The following is a 21,870-nucleotide window of genomic DNA, read 5'->3' as shown; positions in this document are numbered from 1 at the left end:
GTTGTGGTATTCTTCTGTATCCCATAACCCTTGGCAAAAATTATTTCCCATAAGGGCGCCCCATCCATGAGGACTGGCATCGGTGGTTATAGTGTGAGATGGTGTTATTACCCATGGAACACTATTCATCAAATGGTTCGAATCTAGCCACCACGTTAAGGAAATTAAAACTTCCTGGGACAAAGTTATTTTTGCATTTATGTGACTAAGTAGTCGTCTTGCCTCTTGGAGGATTTGGTGTTGCAGTGTCCGGTTATGGTATTGTGCCCATTGGACTGAAGGGGTACACAAAATAAGAGATCCCAGTAACGACATAGCTTTCCTTAGGGACATGTGTGGGCTATCCATCGCAGCTGTGACTTTATGTCTGATGAGTGATATTTTTACCTGAGGGAGAAGACACTTTTGGGTTATGGAGTCTAGATGGAACCCCAGAAGCGCTTGGAGGGAAAGTGGAGTAAGTCTGGATTTGGTGATATTGATGAACCAGCCTCTGCCCTGTAGAGATTAAATTGCGTGAGCCAAGCGGTCAGCACATTGAGTAACTGAATTTCCAAAGACCAAAAAGTCATCCAGGTAGGGCACAATTAATGTCTCTTTTTGACTTAGATAAGCCATCACCTCTAGAATTACTTTGGTGAAGATCCTTGGCGCTGTAGAGAGGCCAAAGGGCATAGCTGCATATTGGAAATGATGAATCTTGCCTTCGATTGTCACCGCTACCCTGAAGAATTTCTGTTATCTGTCATGGATAGGGAGATGGTAATAAGCATCTTTTAGATCAATGCCCCCATCATACAGTTTGGAAAAAGTAGCTTTATGGTGGATCTAATAGACTCCATTTTAAAGGGAACCCGTCACCCCGTTTTTTGAAGATGAACTAAAAATAGCGTTAAATAGGGGCAGAGCTGGGCGTTTCATTAGTGTCTGTGTGCCCTTATTACCCACCTATGCTGCCGAAATACCTTTGTAAAGTCGCCGTTTTCTGCTGTCACTCACGCTGGTCTGGTCCTATGTTATGATCCTAGTGGCAAGGATCGCAGGTCGAACTAGCTAAGTAACTGAACAGACTACTAGCTCTGGGGAAGTGGTAACTAGATTGACCGCAACTTGATCCTATCCGCAAACAACTAATAGGCAGCCGTGGAACGTTCCCTAAAAATCCTAGACGTCTCGTCACGGCCTGAGAAACTGACTATTCCTGGAAGGAAAGTAAGTCCTCACTTGCCTCAGTGGAAGACCCCAAAGATATAGAATAGCCCCCCACAAATTTTAACGGTGAGTTAAGGGGAAAGCACAAACGCAGAGATGAAATCAGATTTAGCAAATGAGGCCCTCTAATACTAGATAGCAGAAAATAGGAAAGAAACTGTGCGGTCAATAAAAAACCCTATTCAAAATATCCACGCAGAGATTGCTCGAGCCCCCACACCAACTAACGGTGCGGGGGAAGCAACTCCATACCCCAGAGCTTACCAGCAAAAGAAATCACATGTTAGTAAGCTGGACTAGACTCATCATACACAGAAATCATATTGCAGGCAGATGAGCAAAAAATATTCAAACAGAACTTAGCTTATCCTGAAGAGGCAGAAAATGAGATAATCAGGAGTAATCAGAATAGCACTGAATACATTGACAGCCGGCAACAAGTGGAAATGAAGCAGAGCTAAATAGGAGCCTCCCTGGTGAATAACGAGGCAGCTGATCCAGCAGACCCGCAGGATAATAAACCAAACCACCAGGGGGAGCCAAAAAACCAAAGTCACACAATACCATCTGTGACCACAAGAGGGAGCCTGAAAACGGAGTTCACAACAGTCCTATGGGCGTGGTGACAGCGCTGTTTCTCCCCCAGAATCCTGCTCATCATTACGTTGGTGGCGTAGTGGTGTGCGCATGTCCAAAAGGCAAATCCACTGCCCAGGTGATGAAAAACAGCGCGATCTGCGCTATTGAGCAGTTTACCGGTGGGCGCGGCCATCTTTCCTCTGGCCGCGCGTGCGCAGATTGATTGCTCTGCTGCTCGGGGCTTCAGGAAAATGGCCGCCGCGATCTCCATCTGCGCACGCGTGGAATCCCGCGGCCATTTTCCTGAAGCCCCGGGCAGCAGAGCGCTCCATCTGCGCACGCGCGGCCACAGGAAAGATGGCCGCGCCCACCGGTAAACGGCTCAATAGCGCAGATCCCGCTGTTTTTCATCACCTGGGCAGTGGATTCGCCTTTTGGACATGCGCACACCACTACGCCACCAACGTAATGATGAGCAGGATTTTGGGGGAGAAACAGCGCTGTCACCACGCCCATAGGACCAGACCAGCGTGAGTGACAGCAGAAAACGGCGACTTTACAAAGGTATTTCAGCAGCATAGGTACGTAATAAAGGCACACAAAGACACTAATGTAACGCCCAGCTCTGCCCCTATTTAACGCTATTTTTAGCTCATCTTCAAAAAACGGGGTGACCGGTTCCCTTTAAACGTATGATTTTTAATAAATAAATTAAGCTTTTTAAGGTTTATGATTGTCCTGAATGAGCCATCGGGTTTGGAAATCAGGAATAAGGGAGAATAGAATCCCCCTACCTTCCTGCCCCTCAGGAACGCGGACTAAAACCCGTTTTGATAATAAGGTTTGGATTTCAACCTCAAGGGCCTCTTGTTGTATAGGCGAGCTGAGGGATGTTATAATATATGATTGGTGGGGAAGGTGAGAGAATTCTAATTTTATTCCATCTCTGATTATATTTAAAATCCACGAACTGGTTATTTTTTTCCACCGAGTGGCGAAAAATTTTAGTCTGCCCCCTACTGGAGTGGTTTGGTATTTGTTTTCCTTTGGGGGGTTGAGTCTTCTGAGCATGGTACCTCTCTGTTTGTCTTCTTTAGTGGCCCATGTTGTCGACCTCTCAGTTTGCCTTCTTTTGCCGAACAGCCTTCTCTTAAAGGCTCTCTTATAAAATGGAATAGAGGAATCAGGAAAAGCTTTTTTCCTGTCTTTTGCCTTTTTGAGTATTTTATCTAAGGTTTTATCAAAGAGGAACTCATCCTCACATGGGATTGCGCATATTTTAGATTTTGACTGCGCGTCCCCTTTCCAGCTTTTCATCCATAACGCTCGTCTGGCGTTGTTTAGGAGACCTGCAGATCTTGCTGCCAAGCGGAGAGAATCTGCGGATGCGTCCGCCATAAAGGCTGCTGCCCCTCGTATTAAGGGGATAGCAGCCCGCAATTTTTCCCTTGAGATTTTATTTTCAATTTGTTGGTCTAACTGGTCAATCCAGATGAGCATTGACCTGGCGGTGCAAGTGCTAGCTACGGCTGGTTTGAATATGCCTGTAGTTGCTTCCCAGGACCTTTTAAAGGGAACCTGTCACCACGTTTTTGGAAGATGGGATAAAAATAGCGTTAAATAGGGGCAGAGGTGGGCGTTACATTAGTGTGTGTGTTATGCGTTTATTACCCACCTAAGTTGCCGAAATAACTTTGCAAAGTCTCCGTTTTCGCCTGTCAATCAGGCTGGTCAGGTCGCATGGGCGTTGTCTTCCCCCAGATTTGGCGTAGTTTTCCGTTGGTGGCGTAGTGGTGTGCGCATGCCCAAAGTCCGGAATCCTCTTCCAGGGGATTTAAAATAGCGCGGTGTTCGTTATTGCATTGGTGATCGGTGGGCGCGGCCATCTTCCTTTGGCCGCGCGTGCGCAGAAGCGGCGCTCTGCTGGCCGCGGCTTCAGGAAAATGGCCGCCGCGATATCCATCTGCGCACGCGCGGCATCCCGCGGCCATTTTCCTGAAGCCGCGGCCAGCAGAGCGCCGCTTCTGCGCACGCGCGGCCAAAGGAAGATGGCCGCGCCCACCGATCACCAATGCAATAACGAACACCGCGCTATTTTAAATCCCCTGGAAGAGGATTCCGGACTTTGGGCATGCGCACACCACTACGCCACCAACGGAAAACTATGCCAAATCTGGGTGAAGACACCACGCCCATGTGACCTGACCAGCCTGATTGACAGGCGAAAACGGAGACTTTGCAAAGTTATTTCGGCAACTTAGGTGGGTAATAAACGCATAACACACACACTAATGTAACGCCCACCTCTGCCCCTATTTAACGCTATTTTTATCCCATCTTCCAAAAACGTGGTGACAGTTTCCCTTTAAGGGATGACTCAGCTTTGCGATCAAGAGGGTCAGAAAGTAGTCCAGCATCTTCTACAGGTAATGTGGACTGCTCAGAGGTAGAGGCAACGGCTGCGTCAACCTTAGGGATCTTGGTCCATGTAAGTAGCTCATCGTCACTAAACGGGTATTTTCGCTTTGACGCAGAGGGTAGAAAGCTTCTCTGATCCAGCTTCTCCCACTCTCTTTATTAATGCTTTAACTGCCGGGATGACTGGAAAACATCTCCTTTTTCTCTCGGCTAAACCCGCAAACATTATGTCCTGCGTGGTTTGAGCGCCCTTTGCCTCCTCACACTCCATAGTGTCTCTTATTGACTTTACTAAATTGTCCACGATATCTAAAGGAAAACATGAATGTCCCTCGATTTCTGATGATGATGATAGGGAGGCTTCTGAGAGTACTGCTTGGCCACTATCGGATTCTAACGAAGGTGTTGGTATTTTAGATTTACTTTTGTGTGTCTTATCCTGGGACATAGCTTTTAACTCCTCTCTAATAATGGCGAGTAAGTCCGCAATAGACACTGCGGCTCCCTGTGTGGTTTCCGTTATACAGTCCTTGCAAAGCTTTTTAGGGTATGAGTCTGTCAGGGGCTGGCTACATAAGGCACATTCCTTATGTTTAGTCTTTTGTCATTTTTTAATCTGACCAGAATAAGACATAGCGAGAGAAGGAGAAAGAGAAAGAAGGGAGACGGCGTCAGCTTAATAGGCAGCGTTAAAAACTCACCCAGTGTAGCTATTAGTACTGGATCAGAAGGCTGAGGTCCTGTCCTGGATCTGTCCACGTCGGTTTTACGACCGATATCTGAGGATCCCCTGCTGGAGCGATCCTTGGCGGGGGGTACTGGGTCTCCTGCTGTAGGGTCCATGGCACCTGGGGAGGACATCTTGCATCGCCAAATTACGGTGGCTGACTGATTTAAATAGTGCACGCTTTATTTTTTGTAACTCTGTGTATTGCGGCACTGAGCATGCGCGAACCCGCGCTTCCCCCGCCACTGATCTCGGCCTGGACGCCCCGGAAGTTTAATGTCTACTTCCGGGGCGAATGGACTTATGGCGGTCGGCGCATGCGCGGTCCGGGATTTTAGCACCGGACCGCAATTGGAATGCTGCCCTCACTTACCCGACTCCTGTCGGCCAGGGCTTCTCCAGCGCCGCTGTCGCCGCATAATACAGATAATGCCGGGTGGCCTTCCCCGGACCTGGCCATCTGAATACTTCCCTAGACGAGGAGGGAGCCGTCAAACGGAACTCCCCCGACGCTGCTTCCAGACTGCAGCCCCTGCTGTTCGAGACAATGCACAGGCGGCGTGCTTAGCCCAGGTATCTTTCCGTAGTGGAAAATCCTGTCGTTCCCGCAGGAACAGGAAACCTAAACTGAGGAGGAGAGGCGGACCGCCCCCTTTTATCTTTCTGTAGGTTTCCTGTTCCTGTGGGGCGGATCCCTCTCTCCAGTAGGGTGCTGTCGTGGCAACGGGTAAAAAATGTGATTTACTGGCCCATGTGCGACGTTTCAGTCCAAGATGTGGACCTTTCTGAGAAAGGTCCACATCTTGGACTGAAACGTCGCACATGGGCCAATAAATCACATTTATTTTTTCTATTTGAGTGCTATATATATATATATATATATATATATATATATATATATATATATATATATATATATATATATATATATATATATATATATATATATATATATATATATATATATATATATATATATATATATATATACACTCAAAAAAGAGGCAGCACTCCATACTCATGGTGAAACATGTGGTAGGTTTAATCGACCCACATAGCCGGGCGACGTTTCAGCTCTATCTGAGCCTTTATCAAGCTTGATAAAGGCTCAGATAGAGCTGAAACGTCGCCCGGCTATGTGGGTCGATTAAACCTACCACATGTTTCACCATGAGTATGGAGTGCTGCCTCTTTTTTGAGTCTCTGTGAATCTAAGTAATCGTTGGACTGATTACCTGGGGCCCTGCACCCGAAGATAAGTACCATTGTTGTGCTGTTCCTTTTTTCTTACTATATATATATATATATATATATATATATATATATATATATATATATATATATATATATATATATATATATATATATATATATATATATATATATATATATAATTTTTATTTATTATCTTTCTCCTCTGTATATTTCGAAACTCCAGTCCTCCCAAGACCTCGTTCTCTCCTCCACGCTTATTTGCTCCTCACCCAATCAACTCCAAGACTTCTCCCAAACATCCCCCATCCTCTGAAATTCTGTGCCCCAACACATCCGGTTATCCACCATATTTGGATCCTTCAAAAGAAACCTGAAAACCCACCTCTTCAAAGAAGCTTACAGCCTGTAATGACCACACTGCCACCTCAACACCATCGGAGCTACTGCAACCCCCGACATACTGTCTCCTTCCCCATAATCCTGTAGAATGTAAGCCCGCAAGGGTCCAGGGTCCTCTTCCCTCTGTATCAGTCTGTCATTGTTAGTTTTGTTTACTGTGATATTTGTATTTTGATGTAACCCCTTCTCATGTACAGCACCATGGAATTAATGGTGCTATATAAATAAATAATAATATTACGGTAAGTTAAAAACAAAAAATCACCATATATTTGGCATGCAGACGTCTGAAGGTTCTGAAGCAGTTCTTTGTTTGATCGAGTTGCAGCAATATAAATCGTATCAATAATAAGGGTAGAAAGTTGATAGTTTCTTGCACCAAGGTGAATAAGTTGAATTGGAAGACTTGCAAGCCAGCGGGATAACACTTTACTTCGACTTCTATTTAAAAAAAAAAAAAAAATTATATTTAGCCTAGCCGGACAATGGAAAACCCTTTATTAGATTTAGAAAAATGCACATTAAACGCTAAATATGTTAGCGTAAGTCCATAACAGTTATAACAGTTACACACTTCAATTAAATATATATGTCAAGACACTTAGATTTATGACAGTGAGGCAATTCAGCATTCAAATATTCAATGTTTTCAGTGTTCGTATTGTGTGCGCATACTTCATTCACCCACACCTCAGAGTATCTCTGTAGTCTGCAAGTTTGCCTGAATCAGAGAATGCCATTTTCCATATCTTGCCATCTGCCATTATTAACCACTAGATGGTGGCCCGATTCTAACGCATCAGGTATTCTAGAATATGCATGTCCACGTAGTATATTGCCCAGCCACGTAGTATATTGCCCAGCGACGGAGTATACAGCACAGAGCCACGTAGTATACAGACTTAAAGGGAAGGTGCCATAAAAAAAAAAATTTTTACAGCAATTGTGAAAATGTAAAGAATTAATGTTTAAATTTTCTTAAAAAATATTTTCATTTGTTTATAATTTAGTAAAATATGAAAAATAATTTGAAAAGTTTTGGAATTTCCACTTTTAAACACTAGGGGGAGCAGCTGCTGAAATTTCAGAAAAACCTAGTGTACAACTAGCTCACATTACTGCACTGCAGTAATTATGGGCGGAGTCTGCTGACGTGTGTGATGTCACTCCTCCCCTTCCATGCGTTTGCTAAGGGATAAGAGGATGATATTCAGGAACCCAGTGAGCAGCCATTTTGTTGGTGACTGCAGAGTAAGGCTGCCGTGACACTAGCAGTATTTGGTCAGTATTTTACCTCAGTATTTGTAAGCCAAAACCAGGAGTGGAACAAATAGAGGAAAAGTATAATAGAAACATATGCACCACTTCTGCATTTATCACCCACTCCTGGTTTTGGCTTACAAATACTGAGGTAAAATACTGACCAAATACTGAATGTGTGACGGCAGCCTTGTACTGACAAGTAGACAGTCACCGAGGATGGCAGGCAGCAAGGATTCTGGGAGATATGTGGTGGAGGGAGCAGGGTGACAGCAGCACAGAGTATTTCAGGAGAGCAGTGTGCTGGTCTATGGAGGGGGCACCATGTTCAGTGTGCAGAGCAGCCAGGGATTGTACATAGAGCGCTGTCTTTTATACACATGGATGGACCGTCTGCTCCACAGAAATCCAGGAAACATTTCTGTGGATTGATGGCCTGTTCTGATCCAGACTTTGCATGCAGACCCCATTCCCCTCCTCAGATCCTGTCTTCTCCATCCTGTCCTGGCGATGTGTGAAAGCGAGGCGACAGGCGCAGTACGGGGTGACGCTGGGAAGGAAATGTAGCCATATAGTAACGATAAAAATGAGACCCCTCTCTTCAGCTGCCTCACTAGCCCTGACTGCACCTAACTGAAGGTCATACTGCCCCCTCTATTACCCCAGACCCGCGTGCAGGTGCTCAGCCAGAACCACCATAGAATGGGTCCGCTTTCTGAAGATAATACTGCCATAGTGTTCTCACATAATGCCACCATATAGATCACACAATACCGCCATATACATCACACACAATACTATCAAATAGATCACACAATACTGTCATACAGTTCTCACATACCACCATATAGATCACACATAATACCGTCACATAGATCACACAATACTTGGCGGCATAATGTGTGATATTATATATATATATATATATATATTATAATATCCCGGCATAATGTGTGGTCTTTATGGGAGTATATGTGATTATATATATATATATATATATATATATATATATATATATATATATATATATATATATATATATATATATATATATATATATATATATATCTCGGAATTATACGTGATCCATGTGGTATTGTGCTGCTCTAGGGAGGTGAGAGACTATGGTGGAAGGAGCAGGGTGACAGGAGCACAGTATTTCAGGACAGCAGTGTACTGGTCTGTGGGTGGGAGGGTGTGCTCACACTCACACGCTCGCAACTGTATACTTATAGCCTTTACTGGCTATTAAAATGTTTGACACCCCCCAAAAAAAGACGTGGGGCCCCCTTATAATTAATAACCATCAAATATTATGCAGACAGCTGCGGGCTGACATTAATAGCCTAGGAAGGGGCCATGGATACTGTCCCCCCCCCCCCCAGGCTAAAAACATAAGCTCTCAGCCGCCTTTTACATGCGCCTTTTCTGGCGCTTTGCCTGGCAATTTCCACTTACCCTGTAGCGGTAGCAAGTGGGGTTCATATTTGTGGGGTTAATGTCACCTCCATATTGTCCGGTGACATCAAGCCCACGGCTTAGTAATGGAGAGGCGTCTATAAGGCACCCATCCATTACTAATCCTATAGTTGTATTGTAAATAAAGACTCAGCCAGAATAAAGTCCTTTATTAATCTTTTTTAAACCATACCGGACGCATAATCCTCGACTCCCTCATCTCCCACAACAAAAATAATAAACCACAATGGGAAAAGACACGCAGGGGGGAGAGTGCATAGGAGAGGATTAGATACTGACTGCTGAGCCGTGTATCTAATCCTGGCCTGTGTGATACCGACAGCTGAGCCGTGTATCTAATCCTGTCCTGTGTGATACCGACTGCTGAGCCGTGTATCTAATCCTGTCCTGTGTGATGCCGAGTGCTGAGCCGTGTATCTAATCCTGTCCTGTGTGATGCCGACTGCTGAGCCGTGTATCTAATCCTGTCCTGTGTGATACTGACTGCTGAGGACACAGTACACGGGACAGGATTAGCTACCCAGGACAGAGGTAGCAGTGGTAGGTGTATATAGAGGCAGGCAGGCAGTGGTATACAGAGGCAGACAGTGGTATACAGAGGCAGGCAGACAGTGGTATACAGAGGCAGGCAGACAGTGGTATACAGAGGCAGGCAGACAGTGGTATACAGAGGCAGGCAGACAGTGGTATACAGAGGCAGGCAGACAGTGGTATACAGAGGCAGGCAGGTAGCAGTGGTATACAGAGGCAGGCAGGTAGCAGTGGTATACAGAGGCAGGCAGGCAGTGGTATACAGAGGCAGGCAGGCAGTGGTATACAGAGGCAGGCAGTGGTATACAGAGGCAGGTAGCAGTGGTATACAGAGGCAGGCAGGTAGCAGTGGTATACAGAGGCAGGCAGGCAGTGGTATACAGAGGCAGGCAGGCAGGCAGTGGTATACAGAGGCAGGCAGTGGTATACAGAGGCAGGCAGTGGTATACAGAGGCAGGCAGACAGTGGTATACAGAGGCAGGCAGTGGTATACAGAGGCAGGCAGACAGTGGTATACAGAGGCAGGCAGACAGTGGTATACAGAGGCAGGCAGACAGTGGTATACAGAGGCAGGCAGACAGTGGTATACAGAGGCAGGCAGTGGTATACAGAGGCAGGCAGTGGTATACAGAGGCAGGCAGTGGTATACAGAGGCAGGCAGAGAGTGATATACAGAGGCAGGCAGTGGTATACAGAGGCAGGCAGTGGTATACAGAGGCAGGCAGACAGTGGTATACAGAGGCAGGCAGACAGGTAGCAGTGGTATACAGAGGCAGGCAGTGGTATACAGAGGCAGGCAGTGGTATACAGAGGCAGGCAGTGGTATACAGAGGCAGGCAGGCAGTGGTATACAGAGGCAGGCAGGCAGTGCTAGGTGGTATATAGGGGCTGGTAGCAGTGGTAGATGCATAAGAAAATAAAAACGCTGTACTTACCTTCTTTCCTCTACCAGGAAGTGCTGAGTCATGTTCAGGGCAGAGCAGTGTGACGATCTCCCTGCTCTGCTCTGAACAGGTCGGCAGTGATTGCAGCCTGTAATGTAATACTAAGTACAGGCTGCAATCACAGCTCCTCGCGGCAGATACTTACCCTGGACCCTCGGCAGCAGCTTCTCCCAGCAGCAGCTTCTGCCATCGCACGCACTGAGCTGTGTGCGCGATGGCAGAGGGAAATAAACAAAATGGCCGCAATCTCCTCTCACAGCTGTGACGTGCAGCTCAGTGGGCGTGGCCAAGTCACAGCTGAGAGGCAGGAGATGGAGTCGGAGCCCGACCGTTGGCTCCTATGTACATGGCTGCCGTAAGTGAGGTGTGCAAGTGTCGTTCCCAGACACTTACACCCACACTAATGAAAATGGCGGCCTCCAGTGGTGAATGTAAAAGTGAATAAATAAAAAAGTATGAAAGAGGTACATTTACTTTTGTATTAAAAATAATTGATTGTATAATCAATAATTATTAATACAAAAACTAAAATCACGGCACCCTCCCTTTAAAATAAAAAATAAACATATACTCACCTTCCAAAGGCCCGTTGAAGTCCTGGCCCTATGTGCGGTGCACGGGGCAGCTTCCGGTCGCAGGGTTGGTATGAGCGCAGGACCTGTGATGACGTCGCGGTCACATGACCGCGACGTCATGGCAGGTCCTTCTCGCATTCCATCCTTGGCACCGGAACCTGCCGCTTGCATGGAGCGGTCACCGAAGCGTCGCGAGGAGCGGGAAAGGCGGCGGAAGGTGAGTATATAATTATTTATTTTTTTTTAAACCTTAGATCTTTTTACTATTGATGCTGCATGGGCAGCATCAATAGTAAAAATTTGGTCACACAGGGTTAATAGCAGCGTTAATGGAGTGCGTTACACCGCGGCATAACACGGTCCGTTAGCGCTGCCATTAACCCCGTGTGAGTGCTGACTAGAGGGGATTATGGAGCGGGCACTGACTGTGGGGAGGAAGGAGTGGCCATTTTTCCGCCGGACTGTGCGTGCCCGTCGCTGATTGGTCAGGGCTGTTTTGCCGCAACCAATCAGCGAATTGGCTTTCCGTAACAGACAGAGGCCGCGACCAATGAATATCCATGACAGACAGACAAAAGGACAGAGACAGAAGTGACCCTTAGACAATTATATAGTAGATACCAGAGTTTCTTCGCAATCTCAAGCAAACATTGCTCTGATCATTTCAACTACTGTTTCTTCCATCACAATGCAAAAGTTTGTTGTTGTTTAATTGGACATCTACTTCGCATTAACGAGCACATTTTTTCAATGTACAAGTCAGAATTTAACAAACCTAAAAGGCTAAAAGAAATTTTGGAAGTTGGAAGGCCTCAATAATGGACATTTAACCCTTTCATGACCTTGGGATTTTCCGTTTTTCAGAGTTCATTTTTCGCTCCCCTCCTTCCCAGAGCCATAACTTTTATATTTTTCTGGCAATATGGCCATGTGAGGGCCTATTTTTTGCGGGACGAGTTGTACTTTTGAACGACGTCATTGGTTTTACCATGTCTTGTGCTAGAAAATGGGAAAAAAATTCCAAGTGCGGTGAAATTGCAAACAAAGTGCAATCCCATGTGTGGTTTTTGTTTGGCTTTTTTGCTTGCTTCACTACAGGTCCTTCTCAAAAAATTAGCATATAGTGTTAAATTTCATTATTTACCATAATGTAATGATTACAATTAAACTTTCATATACTATAGATTCATTATCCACCAACTGAAATTTGTCAGGTCTTTTATTGTTTTAATACTGATGATTTTGGCATACAACTCCTGATAACCCAAAAAACCTGTCTCAATAAATTAGCATATTTCACCCGACCAATCAAATAAAAGTGTTTTTTAATACCAAACAAAAAAACCATCAAATAATAATGTTCAGTTATGCACTCAATACTTGGTCGGGAATCCTTTGGCAGAAATGACTGCTTCAATGCGGCGTGGCATGGAGGCAATCAGCCTGTGACACTGCTGAGATGTTATGGAGGCCCAGGATGCTTCAATAGCGGCCTTAAGCTCATCCAGAGTGTTGGGTCTTGCGTCTCTCAACTTTCTCTTCACAATATCCCACAGATTCTCTATGGGGTTCAGGTCAGGAGAGTTGGCAGGCCAATTGAGCACAGTAATACCATGGTCAGTAAACCATTTACCAGTGGTTTTGGCACTGTGAGCAGGTGCCAGGTCGTGCTGAAAAATGAAATCTTCATCTCCATAAAGCATTTCAGCCGATGGAAGCATGAAGTGCTCCAAAATCTCCTGATAGCTAGCTGCATTGACCCTGCCCTTGATGAAACACAGTGGACCAACACCAGCAGCTGACATGGCACCCCACACCATCACTGACTGTGGGTACTTGACACTGGACTTCAGGCATTTTGGCATTTCCTTCTCCCCAGTCTTCCTCCAGACTCTGGCACCTTGATTTCCGAATGACATGCAAAATTTGCTTTCATCAGAAAAAAGTACTTGGGACCACTTAGCAACAGTCCAGTGCTGCTTCTCTGTAGCCCAGGTCAGGCGCTTCTGCCGCTGTTTATGGTTCAAAAGTGGCTTTACCTGGGGAATGCGGCACCTGTAGCCCATTTCCTGCACACGCCTGTGCACGGTGGCTCTGGATGTTTCCACACCAGACTCAGTCCACTGCTTCCTCAGGTTCCGGTCACCTCTTCTCGTTGTACAGCGTTTTCTGCCACATTGTTTCCTTCCAACAGACTTACCATTGAGGTGCCTTGATACAGCACTCTGGGAACAGCCTATTTGTTGAGAAATTTCTTTCTGGGTCTTACCCTCTTGCTTGAGGGTGTCAATGATGGCCTTCTTGACATCTGTCAGGTCGCTAGTCTTACCCATGATGGGGGTTTTGAGTAATGAACCAGGCAGGGAGTTTTTAAAAGCCTCAGGTATCTTTTGCATGTGTTTAGAGTTAATTAGTTGATTCAGAAGATTAGGGTAATAGGTCATTTAGAGAACCTTTTCTTGATATGCTAATTTATTGAGACAGGTTTTTTGGGTTATCAGGAGTTGTATGCCAAAATCATCAGTATTAAAACAATAAAAGACCTGACAAATTTCAGTTGGTGGATAATGAATCTATAGTATATGAAAGTTTAATTGTAATCATTACATTATGGTAAATAATGAAATTTAACACTATATGCTAATTTTTTGAGAAGGACCTGTAAATGCTAAAACTGACCTGCCATTATGATTAACCAGGTCGTTATGAGTTCATACACACCAAACATGTTTAGGTTATTTTTTATCTAAGTGGTGAAAAAAAATTCTAAACTTTGCTAAAAGAAAAAATAAATGGTGCCACTTTCCGATACCCGTAGCGTCTCCATTTTTCGTGATCTGGGGTTGGGTGAGGGCTTATTTTTTGCATGCCGAGCTGATGTTTTTAATGATACAATTTTGGTGCAGAAAAGTTCTTTTGATCGCCCGTTATTGCATTTTAATGCAATGTCGCGGTGACCAAAATAACGTAATTTTGGCCTTTCAAATTTTTTTCTCGCTACGCCATTTAGCGATCAGGTTAATCCTTTTTTTATTAACAGATCGGGCAATACAGAATGCGGCGATACCAAATATGTGTATATTTGATTTTATTTTTATTCCTTTGTTTTGAAAGGGGGGTGATTTAAACTAATATATATATATTTTTTTATTTATTTCATATTTTTTTAAAACTTTTTTATTTTTTTTATTTTGCCATGCTTCAATAGCCTCCATGGGAGGCTAGAAGCTGGCATAGCCTAATCGGCTCTGCTACATAGCAGCGATCATCAGATCGCTCCTATGTAGCTTAATTACAGGCTTGGTACGAGCGCCGACCACAGGGTGGCGCTCACAGCAAGCTGGCATCAGCAACCATAGAGGTCTAAAGGACCTTTATGGTTACTATCCTGACGCATCGCTGACCCCCAATCATGTGACGGGGGTCGGCGACAAGCACATTTCCGGCCGCGCGGTCGGATGCAGTAGTTAACTGCCGCTGTCAGCGTTTGACGGTGGCTTTTAACTAGTTAATAGCGGCAGGTGGAGAGCGATTCCACTCGCCGCTATTGCGCGCACATGTCAGCTGTTCAAAACAGTTGACATGTCACGGCTTTGATGTGGGCTCACCGCCGGAGCCCCCATCAAAGCAGGGGATCTGACCTCGGACGTACTATCCCCTCCGAGGTAAGAAAGGGGTTAAGGCCACATACACACGTTCAGCATTTGGCAAGTTTTTTACCTCAGTATTTGTAAGCCATAACCAGGGAGTGGAAAAGTATAATAGAAACTGTATTTTTCACCCACTGTTGGTTTTGGATCTCTGGCTTTGGAGTTGTGTGGCAGCCAGTGGCAGTGGAAAAATTGTGTATTTAACCACTTTCTGACATCCAACGTACTATCCCGTCCATGTGGGCTGGGCCTCTATGACCATGGACTGGATAGTACGTCAAAGCCGATCAGCCATGCAAACGGGTGGTGTGCGGCCGATCGGGGCCGAAAGCGGTCACACACCGCTAAGGGCACTTTAACTCCCGGTACATTGCGATCAAACAAGATCGCAGCGTTCCAGTGGCACAGAGAAGCATCTCACTGGGAGGGGGCTCCCTGCGTGTTTCCTTCAGAACAACACGATGTGAACGCTTTGTTCTGAGGTTTTCCCTGCCTGCAGACCCCCGGAACCAAGATGGCCGCGGGGTCCTTCCGGGTCCTGCAAGGAGGTGGCTTCTCTGTGCCTGCTGAGAGCAGGACCAGAGAGGCCTCCTTCACTGCCTGTCAGATCGCTGATCTGACACAGTGCTTTGCAAAGTGTCAGATAAGCGAAATGACTTTATACAGTGATGCCCCACCCTGGGACAAAGTAAAAAAATATATATATACATACATATATACATGCATACATACATATATTATATACACACACACACACACACACACACACACACACACACAGTACAGACCAAAAGTTTGGACACCTTCCTGTATGATTTAACCCCTTCCCGACATGCGCCATACTAGTACTGCTCTGCGGGAACTGAGTTCTCGCAAACCGCGGTACTAGTACTGCAGCACGATCGCACGGTCTCACAGTGAGCACCGCGGCAATCGCGTGCGGGTGTCAGCTGTATGCGACAGCTGACACCCCACAGCAATGCCCACGATCGGCACTAGCGCCGATCGTGGGCATTTAACCCCTCTGATGCCGCTGTCAGTAGTGACAGCGACAGAGGGGCATCGCGCAGGGACAAGGGCTCCCTGGGGGCTCCCTGCGCTCTGCCATCGACACAACGCGATGAGATCGCGTTGTCCCGGTGTTCTGGAAGGAGTCCCCGGATCCAAAATGGCCACAGGGCTCCTTCCGGGTCCTTCAATGAGGTGGCTTGAAGGCACCTGCTCAGAGCAGGCGCCGGAAAGCCTCCTGCACTGCCTGTCAGATCGCTGATCTGACACAGTGCAATGCAAAGTGTCAGATCAGCGATGGGATTAAATATAGTGATGTCCCACCCTGGGACAATGTTATAAAGTTGAAAAAAAAAAATCCCCAAATAAAGAAAAAAAATAAATAAATATTTTCCAATAAATCCATTTATGTAAATAAGAAAACAAAACAGCAATAAAACTACACATATTTGGTATTGCCGCGTCCGTAACGACCCGCTCTAAAAAACTATCCCACTAGTTAACCCCTTCAGTGAACAACGCCAAACAAAAAAAAAAAAAAAATGGCAAAAAAAACAATGCTTTATCATCATTCTGCCGAACAAAAAGTGCAAAATGTGATCAAAAAGACGGATATGAATAACCATGGTACCGCTGAAAACGTCATCTTGTCCCGCAAAAAAAAGCCGCCATACAGCACCATCGGCAGAAAAATAAAAGTTATAGCTCTCAGAATAAAGCGATGCAACAACAATTTTTTTTATATAAAATAGATTTTATTGTGTAAAAGCGCCAAAACAAAAAAAAGATATAACAGGCATCGCTGTAATCGTACTAACCCAAAGAATAAAACTGCTTTATTAATTTAACCACACGTGGAATGGTATAAACGCCCCCTATAAAGAAATTCAGGAATTGCTGGTTTTTGTTCATTCTGCCTCCCAAAAATCGGAATAAAAAGCGATCAAAAAATGTCATGTGCCCGAAAATGGTACCAATAAAAACGTCAACTCGTCCCGCAATAAAACAAGACCTCACATGACCATGGGCCAAAATATGGATAAATTATAGCTCTCAAAATGTGGTGATGCAAAAAACTATTTTTTGCAATAAAAAGCGTCTCTTAGCGTGTGACAGCTGCCAAACAAAAACCCGCTATAAAACCTGCTATAAATAGTAAATAAAACCCCCCTTTATCACCCCCTTAGTTAGGGAAAAATAATAAAACTAAAAAAAATGTATTTATTTCCATTTTCCCATTAGGTTTAGGGTTGGGGCTAACGTTAGGGTTGGGGCGGGGGCTAAAGTTAGGGTTTGGATTATGGTTAGGGGTGTGTTAGCGGTGTGGTTAGGGTTGAGATTAGGGCTGGTATTAGAGTTAGGGGTGTGTTGGGGTTAGGGTTGGAGTTAGAATTGGGGGGGTAATACTGATTAGGCACAATAGGGGCTCTCCAAACGCGACATGGCGTCCGATCTCAATTCCAGCCAATTCTGCGTAAAAAAAGTAAAACAGTGCTCCTTCACTTCCGAGCTCTCCCGTGCAATACATATGGGGTATCAGCACTCAGGACAAATTGGATAACAACTTTTGGGTCCAATTTCTCTTGTTACCCTTGGGGAAAATACAAAACCGGGGACTAAAAAATTATTTTTGTGGAAAAAAAAAAAAAAGATATTTTATTTTCACGGCTCTGCGTGATAAACTGTAGTGAAACACTTGGGGGTTCAAAGTTCTCACAACACATCTAGATAAGTTCCTTGGGGGGTCTAGTTTCCAATATGGGGTCACTTGTGGGGGGTTTCTACTGTTTAGGCACATCAGGGGCTCTGCAAATGCAACATGACGCTTGCAGACAAATCTATCTATGTCTGCATTCCAAACGGTGCTCCTTTCCTTCCGAGCTCTGCCGTGCACCCAGACAGTGGTTCCCCCCCACATATGGGGTATCAGCGTACTCAGTACAAATTGGACAACAAAAATTGGGGTTTAATTTCTCCTGTTACCCTTGGGAAAATAAAAATTTTGGGGCTAAAATCATTTTCGTGGAAAAAAGTATATTTTTTTTATTTTCACGGCTCTGCGTTATAAACTTTAGCGAAACACTTGGGGGTTCAAAGTTCTCACAACACATCTAGATATGTTCCTTGGGGGGTCTAGTTTCCAATATGGGGTCACTTGTGGGAGTTTCTACTGTTTAGGTACATCAGGGGCTCTGCAAACGCAAGGTGACGCCCGCAGACCATTCCATCAAAGTCTGCATTCCAAAACAGCGCTCCTTCCCTTCCGAGCTCTGCCATGCGCCCAAACGGTGGTTACCCCCCACATATGGGGTATCGGCGTACTCGGGACAAATTAGACAACTTTTGGGGTGTAATTTCTCCTGTTACCCTTGGGAAAATAAAAAATTACGGGCTAAAAGATCATTTTGTGGAAAAAAAAGATTTTTTAATTTACACGGCTCTACATTCTAAACTTTAGTGAAACAATTGGGGAAAAAAATCACAGAGAAAAAAGCAGAGATGGTTACCTGCTGAAGCTTCCAAACAAATGCACCAGCAGGGCGCATCGGACCCGATTAATGACGGCAACAACACAGGTGCAAAAAATACCGATGAAACAACCACTTTCAATCCAGTATTGGTTGTTTGGCATTAGTGCACAAAAAGATAAGCGATAATAGTCTGTATGTGGCATTGTTCACAGAAGCAATGCAGAGCATCTGGTCTACAGCCTATTACTAACGCACATACAGGCTGGCTGCCTAGTGCTACAAAATGCATGCTGTGTGAATAGAGGCCTACAGTTTACAGAGCCATCTTGGTCCAACTGCGCCCTGCAAGATAAAGTGCAAAAAAACCACATATCAATTTATGTAAGGTATTAGTTTATATTGGGGCCTCAATACATAAGCCGGCAACCCACGTCTAGGGTCCTTACATTTTTGAAGGTCCTAACGCTAAACATTGAGTAAAAGCTCACAGACGCACAAAGAGGACTTAAAAATCCTCCAGAAAATTGACAAAAAAAAATTGCATTGCTTGTGTGAACAATGCCACATACAGACTATTATCGCTTATCTTTTTGTGCACTAATACCAAACAATCAATACTGGATTGAAAGTGGTTGTTTCATCAGGATTTTTTGCACCTATGTTGTTGCCATCATTAATCGGGTCCGATGCGCCCTGCTGGTGCATTTGTTTGGAGGCTTCAGCAGGTAACCATCTCTGCTTTTTTCTCAATTTTCTGAAACAATTGGGGGTTCAAAGTGCTCACCACACATCTAGATTAGTTCCTTAGGGGGTCTACTTTCCAAAATGGTGTCACTTGTGGGGGGTTTCCACTGTTTAGGCACATCAGAGGCTCTCCTAACGTGACATGGCGTCCGATCTCAAATCCAGCAAGTTTTGCACTGGAAAGTCAAATGGCGCTCCTTCCCTTCCGAGCTCTGCCATGTGCCCAAACAGTGGTTTACCCCCACATATGGGTTATCGGCGTACTCCGGACAAATTGTACAACTTTTGTGGTCCAATTTCTCATGTTACCCTTGGTAAAATAAAACAAATTGGATCTGAAGTAAAACTTTGGTGAAAAAAGTTGAATGTTAATTTTTTTTTTTTTTTTTTTTTTATACATTCCAAAAATTCCAGTGAAACACCTGAAGGGTTAATAAACTTTTTTAATGTGGTTTTGAGTACCTTGAGGGGTGCAGTTTTTAGAATGGTGTCACTTTTGGGCATTTTCTGTCATATAGGTCCCTCAAAGTCACTTCAAGTGTGAGGTGGTCCCTAACAAAATGGTTTTGCAAATTTTGTTGTAAAAATGAGAAATTGCTGGTCAATTTTTAACCCTTATAACTTCCTAACGAAAAAAATTAGGTTTCAAAAATTGTCCTAACGTAAAGCAGATATGTTGGGTAATGTTATTTATTAACTATTTTGTATGATATGACACTAATTTAAGAGCATAAAAACAAAGTTTAAAAATTGCAAAGTTTTCGCCAAATTTTTATTTTTTTCACAAACATACGCAAGTCAAATCGAAGAAATTTTAGCACTAACATAAAGTACAATATGTCACGAGAAAACAGTCTCAATCACCAGGATCCGTTGAAGCGTTTCAGAGTTATGACCTCATAAATAGACAGTGGGCAAAATTGAAAAAAATGGCCTGGTCAAGAAGTTGAAAACAGGCTTCGGGGTGAAGGGGTTAAGGGCATGAAAATTCAAAGTTGGAAAATTGCAAAATTTTAAAAATTTTAACCAAATTTGCGTTTGTTTGTTTTTCCACAAATAAACGCAAGTCATATCAAAGAAATTTTACCACTTTACCACTTTCATTAAGTAGAATATGTCACGAGAAAACAGTGTCAGAATCACCAGGATCCGTTGAAGCGTTCCAGAGTTATAACCTCATAAAGGGACAGTGGTCAGAATTGTAAAAATTGGCCTGGTCATTAACATGCAAACCACCCTTGGGGGTAAAGGGGTTAAAGGGTTATTCCTATATTCTTTTTTTCAGGAGCGCGCTGTTCCAACACCTTCCAACCTCTTGGTTGCTGGTCCCTGCTGGCGTGACAGTTTAGGCCAGTGGCATCGTGTCGCTGGCTTGAACTGTGCACTGCTGCAATCAAAATGCTGCTATACATGAGGCAGGATTGCCCCTGCAGCATTGGAAATACTCAGATACTGTGAAACAAAGCTTAAATGGGCCCTCCACTACTAAGGCAACCACTTAAACTAAATGTTTGGTCCCGATAAAATAAAGCTCCTGTGCCAGCGCCATTCCCAATCATCGCTGGCATCACTGTCTCCACCTTCAGACAAGCTAAACATGAAGCAGTCCAGGCTGCAGCTGATCCCTGGTTTTCTCTTCATGTTAAGTTTCTCCGAAGGCGGAGAGTGACGCCAACACTGTTTGGGTGCCGGCGTCACATGTCACACCGCATCACAGCCTCAAAGAGAACAAGTGCTGACACCAATGGAACAGCACCAGCACAGGAGGGGAGTATAGGCTTTATTATTTTATCAGTGATTATTTAGTTTAAGAAGTGATTGTCCTAGAAGAGGACAATCCCTTTAAAGGGAAGGTGCCATCAAAAACTTTTTTTCTCCAGCAATTGAAAAAATGTAAAGAATTAAAGTTTACATTTTCTTAAAAAATATTATCATTTGTTTATAATTTATTAAAATATGAAAAATAATTTGAAAACGTTTGACATTTCCACTTTTAAACACTAGGGGGAAGCAGCTGCTGAAATTTGACAAAAACCTAGTGTACAATTAGCTCACATTACTGCACTGCAGTAAATATGGGCGGAGTCTGCTGATGTGTGTCATATCATTCCTCTCCTCCCCTTCTGGGTGTTTGCTAAGGGATAAGAGAGGATGATATTCAGGAACCCAGTGAGCAGCCATTTTGTTGGTGACTGCAGAGTTATACTGACAAGTAGACAGTCACCGAGGATGGCAGGCAGCAAGGATTCTGGGAGACATAAGGTGGAGGGAGCAGGGTGACAGCAGCACAGAGTATTTCAGGAGAGCAGTGTGCTGGTCTATGGGGGGGGGCACCCTGTTCGGTGCGCGGAGCAGCCAGGGATTGTACATAGAGCGCTGTCTTTTATACACATGGATGGGCCGTCTGCTTGTCTGCTTCACAGAAATCCAGGAAACATTTCTGTGGATTGATGGCCTGTTCTGATCCAGACTTTGCATGCAAAGACCCCGTTCCCTCCTCAGCTCCTGTCTTCTCCATCCTGTCCTGGCGATGTGTGAAAGCGAGGCAACAGGCGCAGTACGGGGTGACGCTGGGGGGAAATGTAGCCATATAGTAACAATAAAAATGAGACGCCTCTCTTCAGCTTCCTCACCAGCCTTCCCCTGACTGCACCTAAC

The 21,870-nt window shown here is 44.6% G+C and overlaps 1 protein-coding gene across 3 annotated transcripts in view; it reads right to left on the bottom strand.

The window, feature by feature from the left end:
- Positions 1-21,870, bottom strand: part of TEX10 (testis expressed 10) — a 1,074,503-nt gene that overhangs the window by 756,798 nt on the left and 295,835 nt on the right. For all 3 annotated transcript variants that reach the window (XM_077269470.1, XM_077269471.1, XM_077269472.1), the window contains one exon: positions 6,816-6,991. In XM_077269470.1, coding sequence (XP_077125585.1) covers positions 6,816-6,991 — 176 coding nt within the window. The remainder of the gene's footprint in view (positions 1-6,815; positions 6,992-21,870) is intronic.

Source organism: Ranitomeya variabilis, chromosome 6, assembly GCF_051348905.1.
Source record: "Ranitomeya variabilis isolate aRanVar5 chromosome 6, aRanVar5.hap1, whole genome shotgun sequence".
NCBI lineage: Eukaryota > Metazoa > Chordata > Amphibia > Anura > Dendrobatidae > Ranitomeya > Ranitomeya variabilis.
Note: the sequence above shows the minus strand (reverse complement) of the source record. Positions and strands in the feature narration are given on the sequence as shown.